Source organism: Triturus cristatus, chromosome 2_1, assembly GCF_964204655.1.
Source record: "Triturus cristatus chromosome 2_1, aTriCri1.1, whole genome shotgun sequence".
NCBI classification, from domain to species: domain Eukaryota; kingdom Metazoa; phylum Chordata; class Amphibia; order Caudata; family Salamandridae; genus Triturus; species Triturus cristatus.
In genome coordinates, this window is record NC_140581.1 from 39,335,329 (window position 1) to 39,350,211 (window position 14,883).

General features: G+C 49.3%; 1 protein-coding gene across 3 annotated transcripts in view; it reads right to left on the minus strand.

Moving 5' to 3' along the window:
• The window catches only part of LOC146863674 (sialic acid-binding Ig-like lectin 15), a 179,306-nt gene that overhangs the window by 67,014 nt on the left and 97,409 nt on the right, over positions 1–14,883 (minus strand). For all 3 annotated transcript variants that reach the window (XM_085627794.1, XM_085627792.1, XM_085627793.1), the window contains exon 2: positions 2,878–3,297. In XM_085627794.1, the coding sequence (XP_085483920.1) occupies positions 2,878–3,297 (420 nt within the window). The remainder of the gene's footprint in view (positions 1–2,877; positions 3,298–14,883) is intronic.

Here is a 14,883-nt window from a genome sequence, read left to right on the forward strand (position 1 = left end):
CGTGGAATGTAGTTTCTGTACATCAAATCTATACATCAGTGATGCACCAAGGACAGACAGCCAACACGTGTTTCGTCCTATGGCTAATTAACGTCCGACGTCATCAGGCCTGATGACAGGCAGACTATTCTGGGTCCTTACTGGGCATATTAATCCTAATCAGGTCCTGACCCGGTTCTGTTTCTTCGAAAGGAAATGTGGCAAACACCAAGAGTGCTCCTTCCTTGTGCTTTTTACTAGGATTTGAGCCGACCGGATTGCGTCACTCAGAAGAAGAAAAGGCGCTGAGTGTGTCTGGCCGGGACGAGGGTGTGTGTAGACACCGTCCTAAGCTAAAAGAGTCCACAATGCAACATGCCCTGCTCCTATGGAAGGTCTCCCTGGACCGCCATGCTTTAGTATCTAATGAACTGAGATGTTGTAGGCAGTTGTAGGGTCTCGGTTCTAGGTCATTCGAGAGGGGTCGATGCTAGGTTGATGTCAGCGACAAAGAAAGCCTGAGCGTGAGTACTCCCCGTACACCAGTACACAGACAGAATGCATGTGAGTACGCACCGTACACAGACAGCGTGAGCGTGAGTGCTCATCGTACAGACAGCATGCGTGTGAGTACTCACCGCACACAGACAGCATGACCGTGAGTGCTCACCATACAGACAGCATGAGTACTCACTGCACACAGACAGCATGCATGTGAGTACGCTGTACACAGACAGCGTGAGCGTGAGTACTCACCGTACACAGACAGCATGAATACTCACCATGCACAGACAGCGTGAGTGTGAGTACTCATCGTACACAGACGGCATGCATGTGAGTACTCACTGCACACAGACAGCGTGAGCGTGAGTGCTCACCATATAGACAGCATGAGTACTCACTGCACACAGACAGCATGCATGTGAGTACTCACTGCACACAGACAGCGTGAGCGTGAGTATTCACCATACACAGACGGCATGAATACTCACCGTGCACAGACAGCGTGAGTGTGAGTATTCACCATACACAGACGGCATGAATACTCACCGTGCACAGACAGCGTGAGTGTGAGTACTCACCGTACACAGAGAGCATGCATGTGAGTACTTACCGTACACAGACAGCATGCGTGTGAGTACTCACCATACACAAATGGCATGTGTGTGAGTACTCACCATACACAAACAGCATGTGCATGAATACTCACCGTACACAGACAGCGTGAGCGTGAGTACTCCCCGTACAGACAGCGTGAGCGTGAGTACTCCCCGTACAGACAGCGTAAGCACTCCCCGTACACAGGCAGCGTGAGCGTGAGTATTCACCATACACAGACAGCATGAGCGTAAGCACTCCCCGTACACAGGCAGCGTGCGTACTCACCGTACACAGACAGCATGAGCGTGAGTACTCCCGGTACAGACAGTGTGAGCACTCCCCGTACACAGGTAGCGTAAGCGTGAGTATTCACCATACACAGACAGCATGAGTGTGAGCACTCCCCGTACACAGGCAGCGTGAGTACTCACCGTACACAGACAGCATGAGCGTGAGTATTCACCATACACAGACAGCGCGAATACTCACCGTACACAGACGGCATGCGTGTGAGTACTTACCGTACACAGACAGCATGTGCGTGAGTACTCACCATACACAGGTGGTATGCGTGTGAGTACTCACCGTACACAAACAGCATGTGCATGAATACTCACCGTACACAGGTAGCGTGAGCGTGAGTATTCACCGTACACAGGCAGCGCGAGCACTCACCGTACACAGACAGCGTGAGCGTGAGTATTCACCGTACACAGACAGCGTGAGCGCGAGCACTCACCGTACACAGGCAGCGTGAGCGCGAGCACTCACCGTACACAGACAGCGTGAGCGTGAGTATTCACCGTACACAGACAGCGTGAGCGCGAGCACTCACCGTACACAGGCAGCGTGAGCGCGAGCACTCACCGTACACAGACAGCGTGAGCGTGAGTATTCACCGTACACAGACAGCGTGAGCGCGAGCACTCACCGTACACAGACAGCGTGAGCGTGAGTATTCACCATACACAGACAGCATGAGCGCGAGCACTCACCGTACACAGACAGCATGAGCGCGAGCACTCACCGTACACAGACAGCATGAATACTCACCGTGCACAGACAGCGTGAGTGTGAGTACTCACCGTACACAGACGGCATGAGTGTGAGCACTCCCCGTACACAGGCAGCGTGAGTACTCACCGTACACAGACAGCATGAGTGTGAGCACTCCCCGTACACAGGCAGCGTGAGTACTCACCGTACACAGACAGCATGAGCGTGAGTATTCACCATACACAGACAGCGCGAATACTCACCGTACACAGACGGCATGCGTGAGAGTACTTACCGTACACAGACAGCATGTGCGTGAGTACTCACCATACACAGGTGGTATGCGTGTGAGTACTCACCGTACACAAACAGCATGTGCATGAATACTCACCGTACACAGGTAGCGTGAGCGTGAGTATTCACCGTACACAGGCAGCGTGAGCGCGAGCACTCACCGTACACAGACAGCGTGAGCGTGAGTATTCACCGTACACAGACAGCGTGAGCGCGAGCACTCACCGTACACAGACAGCGTGAGTATTCACCGTACACAGACAGCATGAGCGCGAGCACTCACTGTACACAGGCAGCGTGAGCGCGAGCACTCACCGTACACAGACAGCGTGAGCGTGAGTATTCACCGTACACAGACAGCGTGAGCGCGAGCACTCACCGTACACAGACAGCGTGAGCGTGAGTATTCACCGTACACAGACAGCATGAGCGCGAGCACTCACCGTACACAGGCAGCGTGAGCGCGAGCACTCACCGTACACAGACAGCATGAGCGCGAGCACTCACCGTACACAGACAGCATGGTTCCATATTGTGTTTCCCATTTGCCCTTTGCCTCCACGCGACAGTAGAAGCTCCCGCTCTGGCTGAGCTTTAGACTTCTGACCTCCAGGGAGAGGTCGTTCTGATGGGGGTCCCCCACCAGCCGGTACTGGTCATCTCCGGTTATACATGCGTCCCATTGGTGTACCTTGATGGTGCTGTTCTGGACGCTGCACTCAAAAATAATTTTTTGGGGGGAATCCTGCCCTTGGTCCATGTTCCAGATGGCCTTTACGGCCCCCTGGTAGGCGTCGCCTGGGTAGGTGAAGTTGCAAGGTAGCACGGCCGACTGCCCCCTCCATCCGCTGATGGCCTTTGCTGTGGTCATGGACCAACCAGGAGATGTAACAGTGGTCCATGTCTGAAACTCCACCCCGCTGAACTCTGCGTGAAGAACAGACACAAGAGAGTTACACAGCAGCGTCACATGGTTTACTGATGCATGCTTATTTTTCTTATTGATATATTTATTCAGGGGCCTTCTAATGACCAATGACCCATTGTCCCGTGTGATACTCTCTTCTTGGTTGCCCTCAGAGTGAGGGCACTGACCACCTGCTGGCCCCCACCAAGCAGATCTTTAAATCGAGCGTTCAAGACCTCTTGTGTATACCTTAGTATGTACTTATATGTGTATGTACTTAGTGGGCTCTGGAGATCAGCCCTAGGACTTGTCTACTTCCGCTTAGGGACTTTTTTTCTGTTCTACTGCCTCTATTTAACTGTCTCGATAGAAAATGCCCAGTAGAGGTCAGTAAAATACCAGAATTGCTTTCTGCTTGTTCAACTGCCTCTATTTAACTGTTTTGATAGAAAACGACCAGTAGAGCCTCTATTTAACTTTCCTGATAGAAAACGCCCAGCAGAGCTCAGTAAAATACCAGAATCACTTTAGCATTATCTAGATTCCAGTCCATAGAAATTATCTTCCACGAGCACCATTAGACAACAATATTTTTTTTAAATCTTGTATTTTCAGTGATATAACCACCGAAGGCCCTGATTTTATATTAAAAACAGAGCTTTGGGCTATACCATTTCCCGCTGAAAGGCAATATTTGTCTCCATGTGTTCCCATACCGGGCATGTCACACAGTTTGGTGCTTACTTTCCCTCCATGTTAAAGAACAGTAGATGTTTCAGCACCCAGGCTAATGTGCTGCACAGCTAAATACATTTAAGGTCGCAAAGGCGAGACCAATTGCATTGGAAATGCTTGTTTTATGGTAGCTTACATTAAAATAGGTTCATATAAGCATCCTGTTGTGGTTATGTACTGACCGCTTTAACTGCACCTGCTCAGCTAATGTTTATATCACTTGTGGGCTCCAAGGAGAGTGTTCCATTGGAGTCATTTAGAACTATATCTGTTATCTGGCTTTCTCATTTTTTATTTTATATTTAGTTGTTATTTCAATGTATTATTGCTTTTCTTGTTGTTGCTGCTTTTACTTTAGTAAGGTGGGTCTGTTGTGGTTATGTACTGACCCCTTTAAGTGCACCTGCTCAGCTAATGTTTAGGACGCTTGTGGGCTCCAAGGAGTGTGTCCAGTGGACTCAGTTGGATATTGGGAGTGCACTGGCAGGCTGCATGTTGGTGGTGATACCATATAGAATAAAAGAAGAAACCGGAATATCGAGATCTTGTCATCTTTTAACACATCTGTTAGAAATGGGATCTCTGGTTGGCTAAGGCTTGCGCCAAAGCCAGGCAGACACCACCACTCTAGTCAGGGCAAGGGAGTCACACGCCGAAGATAACCCCTGCTTACCCCCTTGGTAGCTTGGCAAGAGCAGTCAGGCTTATCCCGGAGGCAATGTGTAAAGCGTTTGTGCAACGCACACACACAGCAGCAACACACTTGGCACACCACAAAAGAAATTCCACACAAGGTTATATAAAAAATAGCCTTTATATTATCAGAAACACATTAGAATAGTAATCACACAATGTACACGGTGCCAACTGGCACCAGGCAGTATTTACAGGGGACTATATACACCTGACAGGGCCAATTGGGCCACTGTCAGGACCATCACAAAGTGAAAAGAGTAAATGTAGAACTTGTAATGAAGGTAGATCACAACCAGTAATTACTGGCAAACATTGTACTCAGCATTATCCTGCAACATAAAAATGGGACACCTAAATCATATCAGGCTTGAATCTCATTAGGCATAGAACCACATTAGGCCCAGACCTCATTAGCATCACACATTATGCACCAACCGCATACGTAAAAGCACATTAGGCAAGAATCATGGTGCATAAAAACATTAGAATAATAATCATCATAAACACAGTGTGCCCCAATCGGGGGCACACAACCTGGAACTGGCCCCAGGCCGACTGGCCTCTCACCGGGGCTCAAATACCCTATGTCCAACAATGTCAGGGCCTAGCTGCAAATGCCGCAAACTCCAAAGGGGCGCAAAGCACAGGGCCTAAACGTTGCAGCTGCCGCTAATGGCAGTGCAGCTGGGGAGAAAAATGTGGGCAATGGCACTCACTGTGCCCTCCAGGGCCTCCACTGGGGCTCTCTACAACAAAACTTGCCCAATCGTTGCAGTTGCCCGCTACGGCGGCGCAACTGAGGAAGTCAACAGGTACTGCCCCTAACATGCCTTGAGTCCTCCCTGAGACTCTACACCAATGGCCCTGGCAGAACTGGCACCACTGTGCCGCACCGGGGCGACCACAGGGGGGGGCACCGACAATGTGCCCCGGGGAGCTCCTCTCACCTGGGACTACTTGTAGTGCAGAAATCAGGCACGCAACCCGGGGGCGCTACCTAACGCCTTTGGGAGCCCCTCTGCCCTGGGGCTCTGTTCCCTAGTGCTCTCCTACAAGCTCCTTGGTGCCAATAACACTCCTGCTTCAGCCCCACTCACCGTTCCATGGGGACTGAGTGGTTCCTTGTAGCGGTCAGCTGGACACCTGGGAGCCTTCCTACCTCTCCCTGGTTCCACTAACAGGGGACGGCTTCTCCAATGCGGTCACTCGCTGGGGAAGAGGAGTGCGAAAAAGAGGAGCCCGCCAGGCTCCGGTCTCCCCTTCCACACTGATCTTGCTCTCCCGCAGCAGCGCGCGGGGCTCCCCGAATCCTCCAGTCTCCTCGGGCAGTTCTCCACTTAACCTGGTCCTCCTTTTCACCCGGTCCTCCTTCTGGGGGCCGGGACTTCTCCAAGGAGGCGGATACAGCAGGGCTCTCACCGGTCACGGGAGCCCTGCTTTTCACACGCTACCTTCCGTCTGCTTCCGGCCCCAACCCCAAGCAGGCGGACTCTGCCTGGCTTCTGGGTCGGGGCTTCTTCTGCCGGGCCACGGCGGTGATTTCACTGCAGAGATGCGGGGTGGGCACCCACTTGCAGAATTTAATTCAAAAGGCGGCCATAATGCGGGGTGGGCTCCCGCTAGCGGAGCACAGATGCGAGGTGGGCTCACGCTAAGAAGACATCAGAGCGGCACGAATGCGGGGTGGGCTCCCGCTTTTCCACAAAGCCCGGGGGAATCCCTACGTCGGGGGTTCCCTCCCAATGAAGTGCAGCTTTGTGCTCCAAAGACCCCACACGCTCCTGTTTCCTCTGGGAGCAAGAAAATAAACGCTCTTCAAAATGCAAAATAAAGCGCTCACAGGCGCTAAAGTCCAGGGAAAGCCCTTCAGGAGGAAGGGGGGGCAAAGGCTGGGCTCAGACAGGCCAGCTCACAGGGCCATCCAGCAGGGAGGCAGTCCCTAGTGGCGGTTCCTCCTGGAGCCCAGCCGGAGCAGGCACCCCCCTCAAGTCAGGAACAGCACAACACTGAGAACATTTTCATGGGGTTACAGCCCCTATATTTATATCACATTTTCTTTTGTCTGTAGGCACCGGGCTGGGGGAAAACCAGATGCAACTGGTTCAGGGGGGATTTGTAGCAGTCTGTTTACCCAGCTCCTCTTCCCCTTTGTCCGGTGGGGGCTCAGTGATCAGACACACCACAGGGGGCGGAGCCAACATTGTGCTAGGGAAGCACCATCCCATTTAGAGTCAGGGGATTACTCCTCCCACCACTCTTCCTCCAGGTGTCCCATTCAGCATAGCTGACTCACCCTGCCCCTCCTGGAGCCACCCACACCCCTCAGCTCCTGTCACTCACAAGCCAGACTTGCAATTCACATCAGGCAGGCAGACACAGAGCAGACAGACATGCCAACTTCTAAAATTGGCACTTCTCCACCAGTCACCATAAATCTGCGCACACCGTTGCACCGCATTTATTCTCACGAACTCATACAACTCGCCCCTGCACTCCTCTCATACCAGGAATTACCATGGACACACATATCCCCCATTCATTCCTATGGGAGGGCAGGCCAATCTCACCACACACACTCAGAGAGCGCATGCACTTTACACTGGGCCACAGTGCTAAAGTGCCCAAAGGCCTAAAACCACCAACACTACACAGGGAAAAGGCTAGGAGACAGGCAACAAGTTTACGGATGAACCTGCCAAAAGGGCCAAGTCCAACAACATCCATAAGTAAAGTAGAAAAGGAAATTAACTACACCTCAGACAGCAGCAGTTTGATGTCTCAGTCACGCGAAACATATTCTTAATAAAAATCAAGATTTTAAAAAATACAGTAACTAACAGTAAATTAAGATTACGTGGGTACAAGTTGTCATTTAGGCTATCGTAGACAAAGGGGGTGACGAAATCCTCCAACCATTGTATTGAAGCACTGATTTAGCGCTTCGTACCCCTTTTTTGGGGCGCTGAAGCGCATTTTCAGTCAGATGGGGGCTGTGTACGGGGGCAAGGGAAAAGAGGGTAATCAGAGAAGACCCAGTAATCCATATGGCAGCATACACAAGGTAAACATGCATTGCGTGAGTGAGGGTCAAGAATGTTTTTTTTTTTGTAACTTGTTTTTCATTTATTCACTGCTTCCAATGTATCCAAAACAAGGATATACATGTAATGGTCACGAATGTTATGTTACAACATATTTATAAAGCGCAGATACACCAAAAAGGTTTCACGGAGCTAGGGCACAGAGGCAAGGGAGACCCAAAAGCTTAGCCAAAAGACTGTTTAAGGGTGTTAATGCCACAGGCAGTGGACAGAAGCCATTTGGAAGGCAGGGGTGCTGCCCCCCGCTAGACAAAGACACCTCGAAAGTGAGAGAAGGGTCGAGGCTTGGTTGGCATCCTGAGCAGAAACTACAGAAACTTTCAAATGCCCAGATTTGAACTAACTTCTAGGCCAAGGGAGGACAACACTTTTCAGCAGGGATTTGTGCCCCCGCCCCCTAAGCGCCTACAGGCAGACGAGCCCCAGTATGTCAAGCCCTGGTCCGGTCACTGCTCAGATCCCAGCCAGACTCCCACCCTCCACATGTGCGAGATGTAGCGCTTAGTAAGCAGCGGCCATGACAGCACAAGAATCAACTAGCCCACGCATATTACACTTCCGTCCTCACCACTCTATGCGAGGTCAATCAATGTTCTTAGATCCCTGAGAGCAGGGCTGGACTGGCTGTAGCAGGCACAGGGTGTTTTCCCGGAGGGGTGGGGGCCGGTTTTGCAGCAGTGCTGCGATATGGCCCCTTGCAGCAAACGCGGGAGCGGTGCTTCTCACTAGCACCCCCTCCCCCCTAAAAAGACTGAGTGTATTGCCCTTTTGACTTGTGGCAAACATTATAGTCAATGCAGTAGGACTGAGTGAATTTTGGTGGCAATCCAGAGGTTATGGCTACTGGCCTGAAATGTGTGGTATGAAATGCTGTGATAAATGCACCAGCCCTGACGCATCTATTGTAAAAAGCATATGCTAAAGCCAATAGACATTTAAATGGGAATAATTATTACTCTAAATTAAAGCTTGCATATAGATATATATATATATATTAGTTTTGTTACATGGAATCTCACAGATTACCATAGTAGGCAAGGGTTTTGGTGTTGGTGATCCAGTGAGACAAGCCGTGGACATAGAAGGTTTGCGCTGTGAGAGGCCTTGTTGGGTCCTCTTAGCAGAGACAGTACTTTAATCTGCCAACTTCAAATTTGTATACTCTTCTAATTGTATGACTGTGTGCCCGACGGTGGCTTTGTGGAAAGGTTTATGCTGAATACTGTAGGACTGAGTTGGTTATGGTAACAAGTTCTAGGCCTGGTTGGTGCACTGGGAACGTTAAGTCGAATGCCGTAGATGTGGTCTGCTTAGTATGAACGTTTTTTTTTTTTAAAGTTGGTTGTAATCACATTGTGCTAGAGGCTGCAGTCAGATATGTTATTACATGTAATCTCACAGATTACCGTAGTAGGAAGGGGTTTTGTCATTGACCACCCCCTTTGACAAACCCAGGGGGGTTTTCAATGTGATTATTCCTGTTAGGCCCCGTTGAGAGGAGTTGTATATTGTTTTGCCAGCTATATTTTCTACATATTTGTAATGTTATAGCTGAATGCATGAAGGCTGCCAGTTTATGTGCACTTAAGCAGGCCATTGCTGTGTAAGGTGTAAAGCCAATGTTAAAGGATATAGGCTTCACGGGTCCACTGGGAAAAAGTCATACCAGACTTCATAGGTTTGATCTATTTATTATGAAACATTCAGACAAACCCTGTAGGCTTGACCTATTTACTGTGAAAAGCATGTGTAAAAGAAAATAGTGCTGTGCTTTAAGGCTATTTGTGGCTGCAAAGGGTCCAGTTTGCAAAGTTGGACCATTTGTGGCTGCAAAGTGACATTTTGTATGCACCAAGCCCAACTCGATTCGGTAACACATTACGAAATCTCAATTTGAGTTTGTGATTACACACCAAATCAAACTTTGGAAGGGGAGTATTTAGGACGTCCCTTCCAAAACGCGAGTCGGAATGGGATGCGACAATGTTTTATGACTGAAATCCGGTTGCAAAGCGTGAATATTTTGCGACTCAGAAAGTAGTGATACCCCATTTGCACCCCAAAGATCGTTTCCACTTTGGAATGTTGACAAAAATATATTTCTAGGGACCACTGCCTAGTTTAATAAATTGTTTGTAAATCCTTTCACTTTTTTTTTAAACACATCCCGTTTTGCTTAAGAAAACATTACAAAACAAAACAAAATTGCTTTATTTAAAAGCAATCATAAACATTGTGGTCTGCTGACTGCTGCAGGCCACCATTGCTGTGATTCGTATTTTTAAGAACCAACCTTTTATTGATAATAATGGAGGAGAGGAGTTGGCCTAACGGCTAGGGTGGTCGACCTAGAATCAGGGGAACTGGGTTGGAGTCTCAGCAATGACGCTGAACATCCTGTGATTCTGGGCAAATCAGTTAATCTCCTCGTGCCTAACAAAAAACAAGCATTTGCAATGCAATGGGTCTCGCATTTGAGAGAGTTTAAGCTATTGGCATTGTAAAGGACAATCCCTTTTATTGATTTGTTTGGATAATGAACACAAACAAAAGGCATTGTCATTTACAATGCCAATAGCTCAAACTCTTGTAAATACAAGACCTCGACCGCCATTGTCCCAGGCTGCTTGGAAAGTAAAAGCGTGCATGACGCACTAAAAGTTGCAGGAAAGTATGTCATGCCTGCACTAAGACTCTATAAGACAAACCATGTAACAACTGAAGTAAAAGGGCCAGTCCTCATGGGAGGTTGAAAATTAAGACATGCCTGTACTAAGGAGGGACTAAAAAGCCCATTAACAAATCAGAAGCCAGCATTTACAAGGGACAATGACACAAACCAATGAAAAGTATGGCTGGAACACCAAGTTTATACTCAAATACAGCATGCCTTGCAGAGCAGCGCATGCGCTGCCCAGACTCAACCTAAAAAGAGTTTGGGGCAAATCACTTCATGTAGTCTTGCTCCTCATTAGGGGTATGAAGCAAGGACCGCAAACCTAGGAGAGGGAGGGGAGAGGACTGGAGGGACGGAGACCCATTTTGGAGGCAGGTTTATCAGGCATTTCTTACTCGCCTCGCTGTCAATCAATCAATCAAATAATTTGTAAAGCGCACTACTTACCCGCAAGGGTTTCAAGGTGCTGAGGGTGGGGAGTGGGGGGGTGCTGTTGCTAATGGTCGAACAGCCAGGTCTTGAGTCGTCTCCTGAAGGTTAGAAGGTCCTCCGTTTGTCGTAGTTTGAGGGGGAGGGTGTTCCAGGTCTTGGTGGCGTGCTGGGATAAGGATCTGCCTCCAGGTGTGGTTCTACGGATGCGTGGGACGGTAGCCAGGGAGAGGTCTGCGGAGCGGAGATTCCTGTTGGGTACGTAGAAGGAGAGTCGACTGTTGAGATAGGCTGGGCCGGTCTTGTGGAGTGCCTTGTGTGCGTGGATCAGGAGCTTGAAGGAGATTCTTTTGTCGACGGGGAGCCAGTGCAGGTTCCTCAGGTGGGGGTCGATATGGTCGTGTCGCGGGACGTCGAGGATCAGGCGTGCAGAGGCATTCTGGATTCTTTGCAGTCTGTTGATGAGCTTGGTCGGGGCTCCGGCATAGAGGGCGTTTCCGTAGTCGAGTCTGCTGCTGACTAGGGCCTGGGTGACTGTTTTCCTTGTGTCTGTCGGGATCCATCTGTAGATCTTGCGGAGCATACGGAGGGTGTTGAAGCAGGTGGAGGAGACAGCGTTGAATTGTTTGGTCATGGTGAGTTTCGAGTCAAGGATGACTCCCAGGTTGCGTGCGTGGTTGGTAGGTGCGGGGGGTGTCCACAGCGATGCGGGCCACCAGGAGTCGTCCCATGCTGAGGGATTGGGTCCGAGGATGAGGATCTCCGTCTTGTCTGTGTTCAGCTTAAGGCGGCTATCCTCCATCCAGTCGGCGACGGCCTTTATTCCCTGGTGGAGGTTGGATTTGGCGGTGAGGGGGTCCTTGGTAAGGGAGAGGATCAGTTGCGTGTCGTCGGCGTAGGAGATTATGTTGAGGTCGTGATGTTGGGCAATGCGTGCGAGAGGCGCCATGTAGACGTTGAACAGCGTCGGGCTGAGGGAGGATCCCTGCGGGACGCCGCAGATGATCTCGGAGGCTTTGGATCGGAACGGGGGGAGGCGTACTCTCTGGGTTCTGCCGGAGAGGAAGGAGGAGGTCCAGTCCAGGGCCTTGTCTCGGATCCCTGTGTCGTGGAGTCATGTGCGTAGTGTGCGGTGGCAGACGGTGTCGAAGGCGGCGGACAAGTCAAGTGAAGTCAGAGGTACTTATATCGCGCACATACCACTCTTTCGAGTCTCATGGCGCTAGCAGGCTGTTCTGAAACAATTTAAAACGGAACCAGAGGCTAATTTCCAAAGAGCCAGGTCTTAAGCCTCTTACGGAAACAGCTATGGTCTGACATGTTGCGAAGTTCGTAAGGCAATTTATTCCAAGATGCCGGGGCCAGTAACGAAAAGGCGCGTCCCCCCTGTCTAGCAGTACGAATTTTTAGGGGGGTAAGCAGAGCAGAGTTGCTAGAATGCAGTGCCCTAGCAGGTTGGTACCATCGTAACTTTGACGACCAGTACTTTGGACCCTTATCATACATATGCTTATGTGTCAGACATAGGGTCTTAAAAAGAGTGCGTTTCCATACAGGGAGCCAGTGGAGGGTGCTCAGACAGTGTGCCGATGGGGCGATCAAGGACCAACCTAGCAGCGGTATTTTGAAGGACCTGGAGTCTGTCTAAGAGATCAGAGTTGATTGATAGCAAAAGGGCGTTGCCATAATCCATTCTGTTAATTATTAAACCTTGTATTAGGGGTCTGCAGGCCTCGAGAGGAAGCCATTTAAAAACTTTGCGAAGGCCCCGCATTACACCGAAACAGGTACCAATAATATGATTCACATGCCTCTTCATGGACAGACAATTGTCCATGTAAAATCCTAGGTTTCGGACTAGATTCTTGTGGGGGGGACATGTACCAAGCCTAGATGGCCACCAGTCCTGAGTCCAGTGGTAAATCGCTTTCCCGAAGAGCATGATCTCAGACTTGGTCCCATTTAACTGGAGATGGTTCGATACCATCCATTTGTCCACATGAATCAGACAGTCTATGAAACGTTACTTAGTTTCGTTGGGGTCAGGACCTAACGTGACCAGAATCTGTGTATCGTCAGCGTAGGATATGACATCGAAACCATATCTTATCACTGTGGCTAGGGGGGCTATGTAGAGATTAAAAAGGGTGGGACTTAAAATAGAGCCATGAGGAACACCCATCTTTACTGGTCGTTCTCTAGAGGTGGTGTTTCCCATCTGGACAATAGTATTGCGATCCTTCAAGTAACTGCTGAACCATTTCAAGGCCTGTCCCCTGACACCAACCTCCCAGAGTCGCCGTTCAAGAATCCGATGGGAGATGGTGTCGAAGGCTGCCAACAGGTCAAGCAGAACGAGGATAGCTGACTGATGTTTATCTAAGACTAATCTAATATTGTCAGTGACCTCAACCAGAGCAGTCTCAGTACTGTGTGCCACTGTGAAACCGGATTGCGAAGGATCTAAAAGTCCGTGACTTTCAAGGTGGCACACCAACTGTTTATTTATCAAGGACTCCAGTATTTTCCCAAAATAAGGTAGAAGGGAGATTGGGCGGTAGTTCAAAAGTACTTCAGGATCTGCCGAAGGCTTCTTCAAGATTGGTCTGATCCTGGCTGTCTTCCAGCATGATGGGAAATCCGATTCGGCCAAGGATTTATTGAATAGACTGACCAACCTTGGTAGAACTGTAGGGGCCATAATAGAAAAGAATTTGGAGGGGAAAGGGTCAGCGGGAGAACCAGGTTTTATTTTTAACATGGCCGTGGTGACAGACTGAAGGTCGCACTCCTTAAAGTCGGTAAGAAATTTGCACTGATCAAGTGACGTACACAGAGGTTCTTCAATGCACCTATGGTCTAGGGAGATAGAAAAGGTTTTATGAATGTTTAGAATTTTTTCCTCAAAAAATTCTGATAATGAATCCGTCCAATTTTGCGAGACGGGAACAGTAGGTTTATTGGCAACAGGGGTGAACTCTTTGAGGATATGATAGTTCTTTAGAGGAATTTTCTGCCATATTTATCCGGTTTACCAAATGCGTTTTTTTGGCTAGTTTTATTTTGCGCATATAACCATGGTGTTGTTTTTTATAATTTTCACGATCTATGGAGTTCTTTGTTTTCTGCCACAGTTTTTCTGCGGAGCGACACAGATTTTTTAGTAGTTTTTAGATGATCCGTGAACCAGGAAGAGGTTCGATTCTTGGACCTAGTGTTCCGGACCGGGGCAATAAAATCAAGTGTAGTTAGTATTGCGTTATTTAGTTGCACAGCAGCGTGATTAACACTAGCTGCGGAATCTAAGGAATAGGGGCAGAAGTTCTGTTCGAATAGCAGCGACGTTACTTTATGCCAGGGCCTACGGTGTTAAATGGTAGCGGCAGTTTCAGTCGATAACCTTTCAAGTATTTGCCCGGCGGTAATCGCCTCTCATACCACTCGATAATTTACCAATAAAAGAGGCAGGCGCCGGAGACTGGAAGGCAGGAAACAAAGTTTTATTCCGTCGGAGCAGAACACATCAGATCAGACAGCAAGGTATCGTCACGAGGTGCTCTAACTGTATCTCTGAGACCTGGTCTCTTATACACTGGTTTATTGCTTTATTACACATAGTACATTCTTGAGATTCCCTTGATGTACGGGGGGAATATCCCCTGAAGCCCCGGTTCAGATCCGATCCCACACATAGATACAGTAGAAGTTCCCACCCCACCCACAGTAGGAGATGGCTATTGCGCAGCAGGGTATTCCGCCAATTCCTGGGGGGCGTGTGACCGGTCGGGTCTCAGGGAGTAGGGGCTTTGATCTACTGTAATCCCTTTGATGTGGGGTGTTTCCCTTACAGTAGGGGCAATAAACTGCATCCGCAGGGCTAGGTGATGGCCTGGGACCAGTTCAGACAATGGGGCGCAGAGGAAGGGGGTTATCAAAGGAGAGGCATGACCATGTATGGGTTGTCGGTC